General features: G+C 37.5%; 2 protein-coding genes across 3 annotated transcripts; both read right to left on the reverse strand.

The window, feature by feature from the left end:
• Positions 1-67: 67 nt before the first annotated feature.
• LOC135639897 (chitin-inducible gibberellin-responsive protein 1-like) lies at positions 68-5,085 on the reverse strand. The gene is made up of 2 exons (XM_065153892.1): positions 4,998-5,085; positions 68-2,069 (listed from the first exon to the last, which is right to left on the reverse strand). The coding sequence occupies exon 2, from the start codon at positions 2,032-2,034 to the stop codon at positions 316-318; it is 1,719 nt and encodes a 572-aa protein (XP_065009964.1). The 5' UTR covers positions 2,035-2,069; positions 4,998-5,085; the 3' UTR covers positions 68-315.
• Positions 5,086-11,122: 6,037 nt separating this feature from the next.
• Positions 11,123-13,163, reverse strand: LOC135585277 (uncharacterized). Of its 2 annotated transcripts, none has more exons than XM_065153589.1 (2): positions 12,161-13,163; positions 11,123-11,940 (listed from the first exon to the last, which is right to left on the reverse strand). In XM_065153589.1, exons 1-2 carry the CDS (start codon positions 12,831-12,833, stop codon positions 11,303-11,305), a joined length of 1,311 nt encoding a protein of 436 aa, XP_065009661.1. In that variant the 5' UTR covers positions 12,834-13,163; the 3' UTR covers positions 11,123-11,302. The 2 variants fall into 2 exon arrangements, 1 of the variants encoding a protein (XP_065009661.1); XR_010497020.1 differs by having other exon boundaries at positions 11,808-12,068; positions 12,161-12,299.
• Positions 13,164-20,933: the final 7,770 nt, after the last annotated feature.

Raw genomic sequence — 20,933 nt, forward strand, 5'->3', positions numbered from 1 at the left:
ACAATTCCAATGAGTAGATGATACCGCAACCCTCCTATCAAACAATATTCTCACATCGATAACCCGATCAGACCCGACCCATTTGATTTCGGGCCCAAAAAATTGGTTAGAAGAAAACAGAATCGAATACATACGATTGTCAAGCTCCCAAGTAGTTTGGTATCACAGAAGACTCTGATCACAACAACAGACGCAGCACTCGGGTAGCGGGCAACAGAACAACGAGATACATCACAAGATTCGTACGTGGATGTTCTGCATTCAGCGATCTGACCTTTATTCCTTGGAGGCTTCTCTCTAATGGGCAATTACTGATCAGTGCCAAGCAGAAGCCGAGACGAGGTTCCTATTCTTCCAACCCAGCAGCAACGCACCATCTTTCTCCATCAACGTATATTTATCTGAGTAATAACCCAACAGAGTCTTTATCACTGAGTTCACATACGGGCTAAGCGGGTAAGGTCTAAAACCTGCCATGCTGAGCCTGGATCTCCACTTGCTCAGCAGCTCGTGCCTCTCGATCCTATCCTTCCCTTCGCAGGCAATGATGTTAACCATGTCCTTTGCCAGACAATGCTGCTCGACGTTTATCCTATCCTTGCTCTCCTTGGGCAGCGTCACATCAACCGATTCAAACATGGCAGAGTAGTAATCTAGTGTCTCGACAAATCTCGACGTGAATGGTGTCGTGTTGGTGTTGGACTCCTGCTCCACCAAAGTCATCACTTTCGGGGACAAACCCTTCACCAACCTGAGCAATCCATCACCAGGGTTGTTTACGTCGACACTCTCGTCGGGCGTGTGGTGGAGCTGGAGACTGAAGTTGACGGCAAGGGCTTCCCCAAGCCGAACATCCAACATTTCTTTTGTAACCTCAGGCTCACATACAGGGAGGCCTTTAAACTCAAGCGGAATATTGAATTTCTTGGACATGTCCAGCAACATCTTCCCGACTACATGCAATCCATCTCCTCGAGTATACTCTGCCACTGGATCATCAATCCCTGTTATTCGCACATGTGGTGGACCCCCAGGTCTTGCAGCTAATGCTTGAATAAGAGTGACCCATCGGGTCCCTTGAGCAATCTGGAAGTCTATAATGTGGATCCTGTCCTCGTTCTTTAGCGCATCAGCTATTGCTCCATTCGCTGCCATATACCCAAACTTGAAGTAGGGGCATGTGTCATACAAAATCCTCATGTAGGAAAGAAGCTCCTTACTTTCTGGCTCACGGCACCTCAAGGCACGATGGATGTTGGTGCCAGAAGACTTGTGCCTTGCCACCAGCCCTTCCAGCATATAAGCACCAAGTCGCTGGATAGGTACTCCAGTAATAGAAACAACACTTCGGGCTTTTTCAACTAATAATTCAAATTCCTTTATCTTGTTCTTGGATAGAGTTTCAGCACACTTGATTAGAAGCTGTTTCACATCATTACCTGATGGTTTCCTCATTTCTCTGAGACGTTTCTCCGGACGAACTTCATGACTTGGATTCAAATATCTACCGGAGAGGTAACAAGGATGGACTAGAGAAGGAGATTCTAACTGGATTTCATGGGTCCATGTTCTTGACCGCTGCTTTGGCAGCTGAGTTTGCTTGTTCTCCTTCAACTCGGGATCAGTGCCGGTTGTTGGTTCATCTGTATCCGGTGCCATGAGAGCAGTTTCAATCTCCTGTAACGCGTGCTTCATGCTCTGACTGGAAGCTGCAGAAAGTGAATTGGATTGTATCTGGATACCCTCTGGAAGTTGAACTTGCGACGGTTTGAATCTGCTGTCGGTGTCCAACGGAGAGTACCCAGAGAGGCTAACCCCTGGGATGGTATCTGTGGAGCTGTGCTGATCCTGAATATTGCTTGGCACAGACAAATTGTCACACTCAAACTGGCTAGAAAGAGGGGAGCTGGGTGAGTTGCCAAGAGCTGATTTTGTGGAATCAAGTGTCCATTCAATAAGCACTAGATTTCTTGGAGAAGGGTGTTCACACGATAAATTTGCACCAGTCATTCCATATAACTGATGAGAGTCCATGCTAGAAGGATGAGCATCAACTATGCATGAGATATCTGTGCATGAAAGAGGAAAGGAACACAGCCTCAATCAAATATCACATAAAAGCATGCTTGTCAATGAAAACCAAATGAGGCTACAGCTGACTTAAAAGGAGATCGTTACTGCAAGATGCATATAATTACTGGAAAAAGAAAGGAGGAAGAGAATGAAGGCAATAACATCTCAGTCAATTTAAAACCAATGAATCACATAGCTACCCAAGTCTTGAAAGAGACTATTGTCTATGCAGTTTAGGGAGCCAGATTATTTATATACTTATCTTTTAAGCTAGTGGCCAAAGGCACTGAGAAAATTTTAGGGTCTCAAAGGTGGATCAGGCAAAACTCCTGGGTCCTACAGTATCTCTCATTCATTCTTAAGCAGTTCTGTAATTGTAGAGGATAGCAGTAGTGCAGACAGCAACTTAATTTGAAATTGTTCTCACACATAGCATATGTACATACTCTATGTTCATAATTCTTACATAAAACATTAGTGCAGAAACTGAAGAGCTTGAGGCAAACATTACATTCTTCTAAATGGCACTTACCAAAGCCTAACAACCACATCGATGATACTTTAATGATCAAAAGCAATAGAAAGAAAAGATTCATTGGCACAATTGACCAGATTCTCTCATAACATAACCGACAAGTTTACATATATATGGCAATATGTTGCCTAGTCACCGACTGGCATTGGGCTTTCACAATTCCTTAGTAATTTATGGATGGTAGTTCTAATCCAATATTCTAGGTTATACAGAATGAATTATGCTGAGGATTTCCTCTTTCATTGCACAGATGATGAGCCCTCGTACTAGCAAAACCTTCTTTGTTCATTGGATGTCTTAATGCAGAAATTAAGAGCTTCACATGTGGTAATGAAGAATTTTAACAGCTTCTGAGGTGACAAAAATAACATTGCCTAGGAGAGTACAAGCACATGGCTTTTTAATTTTTTATATCAGTGAAACTACAGTGATATGCCCATCGAGAATATACCAGTTCGGGGGCTAATTTAATTTTCACACTGGTTAAAAGTATTGCATGAACATAAAAAAGACAGCATAAACTCTGGGAGGGAGGGAGATCAAAACAATCAAGCGTATCACGACAAGATCATACAACCACCAATAATGACCATGATTCATTGACAGAAATAATGGACATGATTTTTCAGAGTGTAACTATTCTTGCCATTTCTTCCTTTGAGATTCATTGAATAACTTATTTTTAATATGAGCTCAAGTAGACTGTAAGTAGTATGACATAATTTTAGGATAAAGCATCCCGCCTATACCCCTCTGAGAATTCTAATCAGTCTCCCATCCCAGAACTTCATGCATCCTGCCTCTGTCACCTTACCAAGTATCCATCCTAGAAGAACAAAAACAGATAACTATGATAGGTCTTATTGAAAAATAACCAACATTTATTGCCAGATTGTATCAAGTGCACCAACAATGATCCATCATTCTGAACAATTGATATCAAACTCCAACTCTAGCATTGTTAGGTGTAAGCCTTTTATATATAGCAAATTGAAGATTTCCTTCCTGGTGTTGTTTTCGAGCATCCCAGTATTATTAATTGTCTCTGTAATTAGAATATCTTCATCTCTAGACTAATCACCATAAAATTCTGTGTTACTTATTTTGTTTTGTTCCAAAATTGATTTATGCAAGACATGAACTAAAATACAATGTCTCATTTAAAAAAGCAAAACTTGATAAGGTCCTAATGTGGTAGGCTGCCGAGAAATATGGTAGAAAACTGTATGTTACTGGAAACTTGAGACCAACCGTAGCTAGTCAAGCCTCCACTTTTTTTAACCATATGAATAACTATTTGACAAAATCCTTTTCTACACAAAATATTTTCTAGATCCTTGAAGTAGGCCAAAATCTTTGGATCATCCAAGAGTGGTTTTCCAAAGATTCCCGACTTATGAAATATTTTGTAGGTTAGTCCTCACTTGCAAATCCTGAAATTACTACGATGGATGTCATTTAACTTCACATTAGATAACTGTAATTACACTGATAAATAATAAATATTGCTAAAATGACAAGATTATATCAAATAAGAAACCAATGTAGTTCCATACAGGAAGAATTAATCAGTGCACAAATGTAACATATGTGAAAAACCCAATTCATTTCCACTGATATTTCTTGGTTGTGCATTGAACATGTGGATTAGGCTATATGCATAGAAGATGGTGAAGAGCAGTGAAGGCTGATAAAGAGAATCATCCTAGTGACAAGTTTTTCTTTTCTTTTATATAGAGGTAAGCAATGCAGAATATTGATGATATTGGAAGAAAGCATCAGGGGAACACTGAGCATGAGTGATTTGCATCAAAGGTTTGCAAAAAACTTTATGCGTCACTGCAGAACTTAATGAGAGGGTAGTCATTTCCCTCTTCATCTTTTCATGTAAGATTGTTAATTTCTATTCACAAACAATGAACAGATAATCAATATCTCTCAGAAAGAACACGATTTAAGGAAACATAAAAAAAATCAAACGGAAAAATAAGTCATACGATCCTATTTTTTACGTCATATTAACCTTAAACACCAAACCCACTCAAGCCTAACAACGGATAACATACACCCATCCAACTCCAAAAGGTAAAAGCAAAGACAAAGCGAAGACTTTTTTGCTTTTTATCAACAATCAAAGTTTGCAACTTGTTTCCCTAACGAATCATAGCTTGTAAGAAGAAACGCCTGATCAACCTCGTATACGAGCCTCAATCACCATAAAATACAGAAAGATTACTCAAAACCAGCAGAATTCAACAGATTTCGCGAAAATCTTTGGGAACCCCCACACGAATCAACGGAACAAAAATTAGACCTTAGGTGTAAAAATTTGCCATGCAAACCAACTAGAGACACGCATAAAAATAAACCTTGAGGTCACCGATCCTACCTTCTTAAAGAATCTCTTCGCCTCGCTCGTCCTCCCCTCTCCTCTCTAGTGGAAAAAGTTGCTGCTCTGCTCACGGCGTCCCATTAGCTGCGCCTTTATAGGGGACACCGAGAAAGCGAGATTTAACCGTACCATTTGACAGCGTTTCCGACTGGGCGACCCTCAGATCAATCTGACCGCGAACTCGACGGACCTGACGGCGTTAACCCTGCCGACCTGAGATTCCAACCAGCACTAGCCGTTCGATTGAGATCTCGCGGTGCTCAGGCTCCTGACATCAACGTGCGCAGCCACTGTCGACAGTTCCGCCCCCGTGGCCCACCGCGCCTCGTCACGTGACCCTCGGGTTCCTACCGCGTGACACGCCTGCGGTGTGGATCCCATATGCCACTCGACACGCGGGAGCGTCAAGTTTGACCTCTCGGTGTCTCGTTGGCGCCAGATTTGCCCGTCCGATGTAGATCAGACGGATGGGATCTTCCCTCTGGCGTCGCATTTGACCGGTCAGACTTCGTCCGGGCCGTCAAAAGAGTCAGTTGCATGAAGAATATTAGTGGCAACAGGGGAACATCTCGATCGAGTACCAGTGAGACCCAATGTTGAAGGGTGTTGTGCAGGCTGGTTAGTGGTTCGAAGCAACAACTACACGGAGAAGACCATGTGATACATGGTTATCTTATGTGTGAATATAAATGCACATGCCGAAAATGTTCGGCTTCATTAATGACATGATGTTGATCGGTGACCAAAGTGGGAATAGATAACAAGGTGACTCGGTGAGCAGCAGTGGGAGGAGGGTCCATGAACCAAAAAATCCAAGTGCATAGGGATGTGAATCTTGCCAAGGTCAAGTGCTACTATAAACATTGGTGTTTGTGTGATTTCCACCGTCAAATTAACAAGGGATAGGTAGTGTCTCAGCTGAGGGTCGAGAATCATTATAAGACGTGTGGAGAATTTAACCAAAGAAAACAAGAATTCGTGTCTACGTCTCCAAAGAGTCTTAATTTATTATTTGTAAGGCCTTGACCTAATTGGTGCATTATGTCCAAAGGATAGGACAGATAGATAGGTCCATTGGCCTAATTGTGGGGTCAGACCTTCAATTTATTGAGTCAAGACAAAGAGAACAAACAGAGAGATAGTCAATTCTTTGCGTTGACCTCCGATCATCATTTAGTAATATTGCTGTTCGGGTATTATTGGTGTCAGATGGTGCTTATGATGCATCTACGGATAAGAATAAAATTAGATTTTTAATCAAAGGTAGTATTAAAAGTTGTATTTTTGCAGGCTGCAAGTCGATGACAATTTGGATGCAAAGCTCAATGAAGCATTGGCAATCAAAGGAAGCTTTGTTTTAGCTATTAAGAAATAATAACTAATTTAAAAATTGAAAGAGATGATCTAAATCTCATAAACTGAAGAAAGAAGTTTCTTCACATTGGCTACTTAAAAATTGCGTTAACAATATTGAAAACCTCATATCTAAGTTTGAACGTACTAATTTACTATACATATAAAGAAATGTAAATAAGACGGCCCATTTGCTGCTTCTGCAAAAATTGAAGAATCAAATATATTTTTTTTCTAAGATTGAACTGGCCTCAATTCTTATATATTATTTTAAGCTTTGGCGAGCAGAATTTTTGTAATCTTGTCTCAAGTTAATAATATTTTATTTTTTAAACATGTTATCATTTAGTAATTACTTGTTAAAATAATTCATATAGCAATCATTTTCTAGGAATTCCATATTATATCCTCGCAATATGATTAGAGTAATAAAATGTATATCTTTTTTTTAAATTGAATAAATAATAAAATACTAAAAAATAGTCATTGAATTCAATTTTTTAATTTGAATTAAAGATTCTTATGCAAGAGAATCCTAAATAGTAAATGTCTCAAGTTTCTTATTAATCAATAACTCAAAAAAGTTTATAAAATTGACTTTCTAGTAATCATATTCGAGTTATTTATAAAATTGATCCGGGTACAGAAGAATAATCTATCATACTCTTAATTATATTCATAAGATTATGATTTCACCTTTAAGTGTTATTGTGGCACATCTAATAAAATATACCAAACAAAAATATCCTATTTTTTTAAGAATTTAATAAAAAAACTAAAATTATGATTAGGCTCATCGTAAGTATCATAAAATTTATCACCTCATATTAGATCCGATAATTTTTAACTTTTTTATCTAATTATCTTTGGACTTCATTTATATATACTTAAAGTTGTTAATAGATTGAGACCTTAGATAGTTATATCTTAATATGTAATTTATAAAAGTGATAAAATATTTTTCTTTCCACTGAAATAAAGAATATGGCGTGACCTATAAATATAAGCATATATAATATTAAGGAGTTTATGACATTATATTTTATTCTAATATTTGATTATAGGATCATTATAAACTTAAGATTCACATTAATTATGTATAGACCTCGTATAGAATTTAAAAGTTAACTTTTGTTGAATCATAACTATATTGAGCTTACAACCACTAAAGAAAAATAATATATTGACAATTTTAGTTAAAAAAACTAAAATTCTAAAATTATGCATACATACTCAAGATCTATCAAATGAATTGTTACTATGTATAAGCAATAAGTCCCAACTAGTATCGCTTTTGCTTGAAGATAAATCTTACTAGGCGTAGGGGATAAATATTTCTTACGCTTTTGATTTTCATGTTAAAATGAATCCTTATTATTGGTAACATAAATTAAAGCTTCAGAATCAATCCATCAAGTATTAAAAAATAACTTTTATAATGTTTGATTCAAAACATATAAAAGTCAAACTAATACATTTTTCTTTTGAACCAAAACCTCGTAGTCCTTCTTCACGTAACTTTTTTTATCATAAAAGTAATACTTTACCTATGAAGATTTTTCTTTTATAAGTTTATATAGCATTTAAAAACATGAGTGATTTACATTTCAACTTTCTTTTATTATTACTCACTCTTTTAGTAGTACCTAAAATATTATAAGTCTTTTCTATTTGAATCTTAATTTTTTTCTAAATATACATACTAGTTAGCTTATTTAAATTTCATTTATCCTTAATTTTATTATAGTAAATTTTAAATAAGCCAAACTAAAAAAATAAAATAAAAAAAGAATTATACAAGAAAAAACTCAATTACATTCATGCTTAATATTCTTGGACTTATAACTTTTTCAGTCATATTGATGATATAATTTTAAAATTTTCAAATATCATTATATTCAATTTTAGTTAGTTCTTTTATTAATATGTCGATCAATGATCTTAATGACTTGACAATAAATTTAAATTGATCTTTAAAATATTATAATGTATTAGTTGTAAACTATAATAAAGTTTAAATATTATTAGTAATTATCATAAAATTGAATCTTTTAGACCATTCTTGATTATTTATCTTAATTATTTATTTTATAAAACTTTAAGTAGTTATGTTTGTGATTCTTTCAACTAGTCTGATCAAAGTCTAATATATCTAGTGTAAATTGTATATACTCAAATCAGTTATAATAATTTAATATAAAAAAATATAAGAATATTTACAAGAATACAATGATGAAAGTACCACTATAATAAAATAATATAATATTAAATACTTTGAATTTATCAATAAATGTTGAACTATTAATATCATCTCTATTTCATAATGAAATATTGATATCTCTAGTATTTACTCAAAATTATTTATAGAAGACTGATATCATCTTTGTGGAATAATGTTGATATCTTTGGGTATACAACCCTAAACTATAAAGATATTTAAGACTATATCATTATATCCCATCACATAATTATTCGAAGCAAATTCTCCTTTGGAATTACCTAAATCTCCTAATTATATGTGCTATTGTGAATATTATTTTTCTTAATATCATTTAGGACTAATTCTTTGATGTAATTTTATAAGTTTTTAGTTTAGATCACTTTAATGACTACAAGACCAATACAATAATATAAAATATAATTTAAAATATCTTATAAATAATAAAATATTTATTATAATTTATATCCCATAAGCTTATCATCCTAGACTATTTTGATGTTTACTAGTCAGATAACACCTAGGGACATGAGTTACAAATAATATTTATCAAAATTTTTCAATCTAATCTATGTCAAAATAATTCAATAATAATAAAATAATAACCTTAATAATTATTGAATATTAATCAATATAAAAAACTTATATAATAACTAATAATAAATCATAAATCATACCTTTTATATAAAAATAAATATTATTTTAAAATTTTAAATATATGTATCTAAATAACCAAATAAATTTATAAGAACAATAATTAAATTTTTTATTCATCATACACCAAATTTTATCAATATGTCATATGAAAAAACTATAAAAGAAAATCATAATTTATATTTTTTAAAATTCCACTTAGAAACCTAAATTAGACCTATCCATCTTTTTTAATTGGGCAAGCCTAGAATTGGTCCAATTAGACTCATAGATTTTAGTGAACTATTTACTCAATTAAGCCCATCAACATTAAAGTTGAACAAAGTAAATAATTAATTAATATTTAATTTTTTTCAAATTTGATCAAAACTTAATTTATCGAATTTAAATCCAGTCAAGCAATCAAAATACAAACATAATCAAGTCCGATCAAAATAGTTGATTAAAATAAATCAAACTAATCAATTTTATAATTGAGGACATAAGTAAAAAATTTTAAATTTTAAAGGACAAAACTATAATTTTGCTTGGGATATATAATGAAATTATATATTTTTGAAGGGTAGAACTATTAATAGGATATAAGTTAGAATTAAAAGATTTATAAGAGTAAAAATATAATTTTAATAAATGAAACCGTAACCCTCGCCCTTATGTTCCAACGTGCCCACGCGCACATGTCAGTGGTATAGCAGTCGTTTGTCACTTGTGCGCCACCTGCGGTGGTGCACATCTTCTTACGTGATCGACTAGTGACCTCACTGATCGTTGTGCTATGCTATCATATTCCTCATCGGTAGAACATCTTCACAATGCGTCGCTATCATATTCCTCATCGGTAGAACATCTTCACAATGCGTCGCTAACCTAGTGCCGCTAATGGATCGTCCCATCGTGCGACTATGCACATGCGTCGATCGACAACCACACCGTCATAGTGGTGCCTAATACTTATGAGTTCGCCATGCATTAATTGGATACCGTAGCCTTCAACATCCAATTGATGCCAACTATAACTAGCAATGCTACAGTACATTGTTGTAGTCACTACAAAGTAGCAATGCTGTTGTTGTCACTACACGCAGTGACACTACTACAGTCACCTATTTATATAATAGTGAAGAAGAAAATTATACTAATAAAATACTAGTATTGTTGTTGCAAAATGGTGAAGAAGAAAAGCTAAAGTGACATAAAAATCATAATTATGCCACTTTTAGATAGAAAACTTGAATATTAGAAACTAAAGTCAAATAATAATAGATTAAATATACGATACACATCTTTCTATGCTACTCAGAAAGTCTTTGTCTTATCTACGCGCACCATTATTGGATTTAGAAGTTACAACGATACCGATCTATAAGATCTATAGAAGATCTATAAGAGTAAAGAATCTTGTCATCTCAATAAAATTATCTCCTAAGAAATATATTATTTATCTAAAGCCACTTTTCCACCTTCTTAGAGGTGCATATCTATCCCCACCTGTAGCGGGAACTGCAGACAGAGCTTTTATACAGGCTATGGGGGACCTCTTATCAGACCAACCATGATCCAACAGTCCCGGGAACACTACCCAGTGATTAGCCAGTCAGGATGAACGAATCCTACCTGTTGCAAAATGGTGAAGAAGAAAAGCTAAATTCACCAAACCGAATCATTCTGTAGTGTTTATCTTCACAAAAAGCAAGAACAAGAAAACATTTTTTTCATCAAATTCCAGTTGTAATGAATGCTAATAAAAAGAAATGGAAGCAGTGGCCAGCTGAAGGTTAAGTGCACAGAATGCTTTATAAATCAGAGCAACGACTACGAAGTAAAAGCAACGCATATCAATACGTATGATCTTTCTATGCTACAGTAAAAACGTCACGTGAGAGCATGCAACCCAAAATGCAGATGTGAAGCCATTCACGCCCGAGAGACAGACATCTCAGTATGATTTTGACATCTCTGACGCAGAGACAAGGCACTGAATGTGGAGGTGGGATTCATCGACCAAGACGACGACCCAATTACTGTTTGTCGAGGAAGGAAAGTTCAATATCAAAGTCTATGAGAGGCGTAGTGGAAGTTACTTGAGGGTTTTACATATTACCACAAAGCATGGAAGTAGAGCTTTTGGGTTGAGCAAATAGAGCTCCTCAATATTTGCGTAAAGACCAACCTTCCCCGCCAACGAATCGAAGGCACACTGACCTACTAGCTCTTGGTAGTTGTCCAAAGGCTTATGAACCCTCCCAGCGATGACTCTGCACACCAACAGCGCTTTCTTCACGGAAGTATCATCTTCATCCGTCTCGATTGATTCCAGTGCTCTACCGCTAGTGGAAGTCGTAAAAACGCCGATCCCTCCCTTGGTTTCCTCGTTGCCGGTGAATCCGTGTCTGATGATCTGACAAACACTGCATTTCTCCGACGCGCAAAGCCCAGACGAGCCGTTCATGCCGAGAGAACAGGCAATTGTGGTGCCATGGAACCTCAGAAGCTCATTGCCGTCGGCCAGGCATCTAGGGTGCTTCTTTGGCAGCTTGCTGGCTTTCATCTTAACCGTTTCCCTGTACTCCTCAAAGAGAGTAAGAGTTTTCTGCATATTATGGACCTTGAGGACCCTCTCGATCCGTCCGCAGCTGCCGTCGGTCTTGGACCACCCTGTTCTGCATATCATTTCTACTATCTTCCTAGAGGAGTCACCTTCCACAAGTTCGCTAACTACATGCGTAAGAGAAGCACAAGTCAGTCCCTCACCTCCAACCGAAGAAGATTGTGATGTAGGAAAACAAGAAACAGCAGTAGCGCTGCAAGACATTGGCGACCACTAATCCTCTGGTACGCATATGCTTCGTCGGATGGATGCGAAGGAAAGAAATAAACATGAGACACTAAACAATTCCAGGAAATCCACTAAAAGCAGCAAAGATCGACATGGTACCTGCATGCTTGGTTAGGTGGTGCGCCTCCAAGGTCTCCCACTTCACAAACTTCTCCCCACATTTGTGGCAGGTCACAGCCGCAGAGCACTTCTGCAAATGCATCTCATGAGAGAACCTTGGTGTTGAAGCGGCGTGATGGGTTCCGACAACACCATGGCCAAGCAAAACGGTAGCGAGAGATGAACCCCCGGGGCCATGGTCTTCTCCGTCACCGGGGAAGCTAGGGCATTTTCTTGCTGGAGTGCTACTAGCTCCGCCACATGGAGGAGGGTTATATTGAAGTGGTGAGGGGTGGCCTCCTGGTCCAGGCGTCCCAGGCCTAAGGGTGCCAACGCAGGGAGAATCCAATCCTGCCTCGCCCTCATGGCAGGCTCCCAATCCAGATATCCTCAGCTCGCACCTGGAATTGTTAAGAATAACATCATGGGTGATTGGGTTTATGAACTCACTACTCCCGATGGACCTCGGGCTGCAACTCGGTGGCTTCTCAATGTGCCTCTTGCTTCCATGGATGACATCTCTGAGATTGGCTATGGATCTAGAGCACCCAGACCTTCCTGTTTTCCTTGTCAAGATGGATCCAAGATGCCCCCTGGCCTTTGGATCATGAACCTCCGACGGCTCAGACTTGCAGTGGAGAGATCTCTTCAAGGCAAACCAAACTGTTGGCATCTCTTCTTCTTCCTCCTCCTCCCCCCCGTTCTCCTTGATCTGTAATCCACTCTCTCTGTCTCTCTTGCTTCACTTCTTCATGGGCTCTCTGCATATCACCCTAATTCTGGAGACAATAGATTCGACTACTTATGTCTTTGCCTGCGCTGAATTTGCACCAGAACTCCTTATTCCCTTCCTTATTCATCTCATCTATCAGCATGGAAAAAACAGGACTAAATTAAGCTCAACAGCCATTAAGAACATACTCAAAACCACTGCAAATTTAAGGGACACTTAGGAAGCCTCGTAGATTCAAGGCTTTGTGGTCAGGAAATCGATTCAAGATTAAAATATATCTCATCTTTTTTCTTGAATAGTTACCGGGAAGAGAAAAGATTGTGGATGTACCGCAGAAGGAAACATATGGGTTGGACCTTTTGGTTTGTCGTGGGACCAGAAAAGCTCAAGGCCACTCTGTAATGAATGTGATGTAGCCTTTAGTGTGGGAGGGGTACCCCAGAATGAATGTGGTGCAATGCTTAAAACAGCTGCCAATATGGGGTCATATTTATCAGAGTCGTCCGCGTGATTGCCTGCCTGCTTGCTTTGAGTGGCTTGACGCACACGAATCTCAGCAGGAGCTGACCTGAAAGAGATAGCACAGTCCCCATGTCTAACCCAATCCTGCTGATCCACCCCCAATCTTTCAGTCTCTTTACTAATTGTACTCTTCTCAATCGGAATGCTCATGCTTGTCCCCGCCTGGCAGAACACGAATCCAACTAGTCTGAAGCACTGGGAAACACATCATACAAGTAATTGATCAGATCTCTCTCTCTCTCTCTTTCTCTCTCTCTGCGGCAGAAGACATGTATTGTGTAATGTTTACTGGAGCGAACTCCTTGGCAACAGGACAGCAGCCTTTTTCATTGATGGAAGTCCCACTGTCTTAAGGTTTCCAGTGGGGGCCGACCAAATGAATTCGAGTGATCCAGACTTCAGGGATGTTTGGCGAGTTTGCTTGCATAAATTAGTAATATACGGGCACTAATTCCCCTGAAACAAACATTTGTAACCATAAGCAAAGACACAAAAGTGGCGTGGTTAAGCATCTAATATATAATATATAATATATATGTTGATAATATGAGTACCAAATGATGTGTATCGATTTGGAATGCTAAATTTGATCATATAAATTTTATCAAATTGAAGACCGCGAGAGAAGAGTTTTATTAATGGATTTCTCAAACTATGGATCATCACTCATCTTCTTCCTCGTTTGTCTCTATTACTATTTTTATTGTTACACTGATGATAGAGCAAAGTAATAGGGGTCATACAAAAAATAAATTATTCTAATATTAACAAGGTTAAAAAGAATAATTGTTAAACCATTTGATCAACAAGATGAAGATATTAAGCATACTTGTTTTGATGAAACAAATATTCCTCTCAAAAGAATAATTATTAAATTAATTAGGTATCGAGATGGAGATATTGAATACCCACCCAAATTCAAACCCAGGTCATCAAAATAAAAAATCTAAAGTAATAACTTATACACCATGAAGCACAATCATATCTTAACTTTTTATTTTTATTTTTTTTTATAGTTGTTTGGAATCCAATCGTCCTATTCAATTTTAGTTCAATTTAAAATCATAAAACCATTGATTTATTCTGGTTTTGATAGGCTTAATCTAGTTGGAATCGGATGTATGTAGAGAAAGGGACTATCATATTGAAAAATACTATCTTAAATAGTAGCAACTTAAAATCTACTAACTTAAAATCTAACAAAGTAGAAGATTAAAAAAAAATGATAGAATTTAAAAAGAAAAAAAACTATATTAAACTTCTTAAGATAAAAAATACTTATAGATTTAACTATTTAATACTTGGATAATCTATACATCTAGGTACCATGTCTATTTGCAGGTGTTGAATAGCAACTTAAACCAAGATAACTTTATCAGATCTTTTATTTTAATTAACTAAAACTCTACCTAGTCTATATATCTAAACAAACAAGACTCTTAAAATCCTTCAAATAATATAACTTTTAATTTTAACACTCCCTTTAAATTATATTTTGAAAAATAAGTCCTGGCTTACTTCAATAACTCCATCAAGCTCATTTTACCAAATAAAATGATATTTAATTTTTAATATAGTTAATTTTCATAACAAATTAAATTTTTAGTCAATTTTTGGATATTTTAATTCATACTATAAAATAGTTAGTTTGTTAGTTTGATGGTAAACATCCTCGATCAAATACATTTAACCATATATAATCTTAAACAACAAGTGAGAAAGCATTGTATTTTGTTTTAGTTGTGGAAAGAGAGATTTATTATTATTTTTTATTATACCATAAGGCTAATTATAGATTACCATATAATTAGTTACCTTTAGCATTCTGATCTATATACTTTCAAAAATTATATTGAAATCCTTATACTTACAAAAGTAAAATCATTTGACCTCGTTGCTCCAACAAAACCTTTCTCTCTCTTGATTTTTAACCCAGTAAAATTATCTTTTAAAACCTTATAGGAATCTCAATATTTCACTTTTATAAGTATAGAGATCTCAATATAACTTTTGAAAGTGTAGGGATCGGGGTGCTAAATATAATTAATTACAAAGGGTAATTTATAATTAATCCTATACCAAAGCAAAACTATATAAAGAGACATAACCAAATGTGGATATATGATTATCTAAATCACTACCTAGATTAGAATCATGCAATTTAGAATTAATATTTTTTTATATAATAATCTCAAATCAAGTGTAAAATTCACATAAGATTTTCTTTGTTGCATCAAAATGTGGCTTCCTCAAAGATCGTAAAAAATGACTTATATAACCAACTGATAATATAATATCTGATCTTATAATTGTTAAGTAGATGAGACTACCAATAAGTGCACAAAAGGATCGAAGATAAGAAAAATCTTATTATTGTTACAACTCAGTTTTGTATTTGTGGAGTATAAACATTCTTACTTTTGCTAATTCTAAACTTTTTAATATTTCTTTTACATATCTTGTTTTAAAGATAAATATACCTTCATTTTATTCATCACCTCGAGACCAAGAAAAATATTATGCTCTTCTAAAACTTTGGTTTCAAACCGAAGAGAAAGGTTGAAGCCTTGAAATCTCTGCTTCATTATTACCAGTAATTATCATATTATCCACATACAGATGACTAATAACATATAGGTTTTCTTGCCTTTTGAAAAATAAATTAGGATATGAATGAAAAGAAAAATGGCCACACAAATATAAGTATTAAATAATTTTTAGTAGGAGCTTATTTTAACTCATAAAAATCTTCTAGAGCTTGCAAACATAACTTGATTTAAAAATAGAAATATACTTTTGTGGTTGCTTCATATAAATATCATCATCAATTTTACCGTATAGAAGACATTTTTCATATTAAGTTTTCAAATCTTCTAACCAAGATTAACTGCTAGAGCAATCACCACTCGAACAAATTTTATCTTGACTATAGGACTAAAAGTTTCCTTATAATCTTCTTCATATTTTTGAAAAAACTCTATTGCAATAAAGTCTTTACTTATATCGATCTATACATTATCTGATTTATGTTTCACCTTGTAAACCCATTTGCAATTAATTATATCGACATTTGTAAGCTTTGGCAGTACAAATCTTCTTATTGTTCATTCTAAACTTTTCAATATTTTTTTACATATCTTGTTTCAGAGATAAATATAGCTTTATTCGTATTCATCACCTCCAAAAAAAAAAAAAAAAAAAAGTTCTTCTAAAACTTTTATTTCAAACCGAAGAGAAAGATTAAAGCCTTGAAATCTCCACTTCATTATTACTAGCAATTATCATATATCCACATATAGATGAATAATAATATAGGCTTATTTGCTTTTTGACAAATAAATTAGGATTTGAATGAAAAGAAAAATTACCACACAAATATAAGTTTTAAATAATTTTTTCATACTAAGCTACGGGAGCTTATTTTAATTCATAAAAGATCTTTTAGAGCTTACAAATATAACTTGGTTTAGAAATAGAAATATACCATGGTGGTTGCTCCATATAAATATCCTACCTACGACGTAACTCCGAAGGAGAACTGATCGCCCCGAGATGCCACTCTCGAAGCCCCCTCTTCCAACCTTAAATGCTTCTCGTACTGCAATCTTTCTCCAGATAAGGGAGAAGGGACTCCTGCGAAAACCCAACTGTTAGGACCCTTTTTCTGAGCTTTTGAATAATGTTTAGTTATTTATTGAGTTTGTTTAGTTCAATTAGAGTCAAAGAAACGTTTATTTAATATTTATTTATTATTAAGAGTCCAAGTCCTGATGGACTCTAGGTGGAACTCTATAAATAGTGATGTAACCCTTTCTTTTGGAATCAATCAATCAATGAAATGTTATTCCACTTTGTGGACAAACCCTAGGAGGCCGTAGGTCGATCCCCTCGAAGTGATAAAGGATGGCTGATCCCCTCGAAGCGATCAAGGAGGCTGATCCCTTTGAAGCGATCATTATCATTCCCTTTTCTCTCCTCTCTTCTACGATAAGACCTTAGAGTTTTATCATTTGGTATCAGAGCGACGATAATACTTTAGAGTCTTATCATTTGGTATTAGAGCCTTATCATTTCTTTCATTTCTTTTACGAGTGACGATAAGACTTTAGAGTTTTATCATTTGGTATCAGAGCATCCCCATTTCTTCTATTTCTTCTACGATAAGACCTTAGGGTCTTATCATTTGGTATCAGAACGACGATAAGACTTTAAGGTTTTATATTTGGTATCAGAACCTTATCATTTCTTTCATTTCTTTTACAATAAGATTTTAGGGTCTTATCATTTGGTATCAGAGCAGCGATCCTTGGTGTTCTCATTGTAGTTTGTCATCTCAAAAAAAAAAAAAAAAAAAAGTAAAAAAGAGAAAGAAGAAGAGAGAAGGCCGGCAGCCCGCATCCCTTGCTTCCGGCCAGCCCACCCGCCGCTGTTGCTTCCCGGTCGACGGACCACCACTGCTGCCGTTGCTGCCCAACCAGTAGCTGTCACCACCGCCGCTGCCCCCTTGCTGCAGTTATCTTCATCTTCGGGAAAAAAAAAGAAAGAAAGAAGAAGAAGAAGAAGAAGAAGAAGAAGAAGCCACAGCCACCCCTGCTTCCCCAGCCGGACCCCTGCTTCAGGCCAGCCCACCCGCTGCCGCTGCTTCCCGGCCGAGGGACCACTACTGCCGCCATTATTGCCCAGCCATCAGCCACCGCCGCCGCCACTGCCCCCACCCGGCTAGCGACCTCTCCTCCTCGCTTCCCCATCTCACTCGAGCGAGAAGGACTGTCAGCGCCGTTTCCCAGCCAGCGGATCACCCCATCGCTGCTTATACCGTCGGCGACGCTGCCCTAGTCCGCATCGTGCACCTCCACAAACCCCAACCCCCCCGGGTCGCAGTCCGCAGCCCCTCCTTGCAGCGGTTGCAGAAACAGAGCTTCTTCTGTTGCCACAACCCCTCATCGATCGCAGCCACGCCTCCTCCAACATTCCTCTTCCCCTCGAGCGCCGTCGCCACCCAGCCGACCCACCACCGCTACCAGCCACCGTGCGACGATCGCCGCTTCTACTGTCGCCACTTCTTCCCAGCCAACGGACCACCCCATCGCCGCTTCTACCGTTGGCGACACTGCCCTAGTCCACCATCGTACCGCCTGCCCCCCTTGGGTCGTAGTCGCAGCCGCCGGTTGTCGCAGCCCCTCCTTGCAACGGTTGCAGAAACAGAGCTTCCTCTGTTGCCACAGCCCCTCGTCGATCGCAGCCATGCCTCCACCAGCCACGCCTCCTCCAGCATTCCTCTTCCCCTCGAGCGTTGTCGCCACCCAGTCGATCCACCACCGCTACCAGCCACCGTGCGACGATCGCCGCTCGCCTCCCAGCCGTCGTTCTCCCTTGCTCTGCATCTTTTGTAACCAAAATAGAGTAGGCACAGGCAACTCACCTTGCTGTACTTGTTTCCAACTGCACCATAGTCGCGGGTCCCCTTGCTGCTGCGAACGTCGGCTGCCGCGACCGTCGCTGCTACTGCCCAGCCAGTGACGACGCTGCTCACCGCCCAATCGTAATCCTCGTAGCCTCTCCCTTTCTTTGTTGATAGAAACAGGGAAAATCACTGATTGCCCTTGTTCTGCAGTGCCACCATGGATTCCTATTCTCCACTGCAACCTCAACCCCAGCCACTTCAACGCTGCCATTCCCTTGCTCTGCCTCCACTACCGCAGCCGTCGGATGCCATCATCGCAGCCTCACCTGACTATTTAGCGATCGCTCTCGTGAGTCTCAACAGTTGCAATCGTCACCTTCCAGCCCCCGACACTCTCATCTCACGCAGCGACTGAAACATAGGGCATCACCTCTTCCTCTTTGGTAGCTTTACAGCCACAATGATTGATGCCCTTGACCGACACCAAAAATAGGAGTTGAGATTACAGATTTGCAGTCTTACACAATGGCCACCGATAACTCAGCGAAAGCACAAATGGAAGCATTGGAAATCAGAATTGAGAATCGACTGTAAGAAATACTTAATGATTTCAAAAAGAGCCTACTGGAGAGCCTCAGCAAATTTCAACAAGATGAGAGCTCAAGTTCTATGTTGAACAGATTGGGAGGTATAGGAAAAGAGCCCTAGGATGGTGACACACACTATTCACGTATTAGGGTAGAATTTCCACGATGGGAATATGAGGATCAGACTAGTTGGATCTCTAAGGCGGAAAAATATTTTTATTTTCATAGAAACCTAGAAGAATCTAAGGTAGAAGTGACCTCAATCCAGCTCGAGGGAGATGCATTCCAATGATACGATTGGTATGAAACTGTTTTCATAATTCCTTCGTGGGAGAAGTTCAAAAGTGGGCTTCTTATTCGATTTGGCCCATCCAAATATGAGAATGTTGATAGCCAACTCGCCAAAATTTGTCAAACTTCTACAGTATTGGAATATCAGAGTAGGTTTGAAAGATTATCAAATCAAGCTAGAGATTGGTCGTGGATACATTTATTAAAGGGCTTAATCCAGAGATTCGGTGTGAAGTTACGGCTCGCCAACGCCGCACCATGATAGCTGCGATTTCATTTGTATGCCTGTATGAGGAAAAAATCAGCATGGAATATCATCGAAATAGAGGTGTCAATAAACAGGTGATCAGCAAGCAGCACACCCCATCTACTCCCAATCAAAATCCTATCACTTGCAGACTAACCCAAGAAGAACTTAAAGAAAGATCAGCGAAGGATTTGTGCTGGCATTAGGATGAAAAGTGGAGTAAGGAGCACCGATGCAAACAAGGGCAACTTATGATGATTGAACCAATTGGAGAGGAATCGAAAGCTAAGAATATGGACTCTGATCATGAAGGTATAAATTCTAATGAAGATATTGGACCTACCATACATACAATGCATGCATTAACTTACTACTCTAACCTGCAAACTATGGAAGTTGGTGGAACTCTGGAACATTAGCCTATTATAGTTTTGATTGATACTGGTAGCACTAACAATTTTTTGGACAATGAGACTGTTGACTGATTGGCCCACCACATTGAAGACCATGACAAATTCCAAGTAAAGATCGTTGATGGACAGATTTTTTACTTGTGATAGCAAAAGTTCAAAGATAAAGTTGATTATACAGGGCCAAAAGTTTCTTGTAACTGTTACTACACTGAAAGACCGACTAGTTGCTTACACTATCAAAAAGTGGATACCATACTTACTTGATCAACGGGTTATGATGCGTTGCAGGTAGTCTATGATTAAAGTGCTGAAAGAGAAGCTCCCCGAGATTGATGCTGCTCAACCTTGAGGACAAGGCTGATTTGAAGAGGGAGGAACTGTTAGGACCCTTTTTATGAGCTTTTGAATAATGTTTATTGAGTCTATTAGTTTAGTTATTTATTGAGTCTGTTTAATTCAGTTAGAGTCAAGTAGAGGTTTATTTAATATTTATTTATTATTAAGAGTCCAAGTCCTGGTGGACTCTAGGTAGAACTCTATAAATAGTGATGTAACCCTTTCTTTTGGAATCAATCA

This window comes from Musa acuminata, chromosome BXJ3-6 (assembly GCF_036884655.1).
Source record: "Musa acuminata AAA Group cultivar baxijiao chromosome BXJ3-6, Cavendish_Baxijiao_AAA, whole genome shotgun sequence".
Taxonomy (NCBI): Eukaryota; Viridiplantae; Streptophyta; class Magnoliopsida; order Zingiberales; family Musaceae; genus Musa; species Musa acuminata.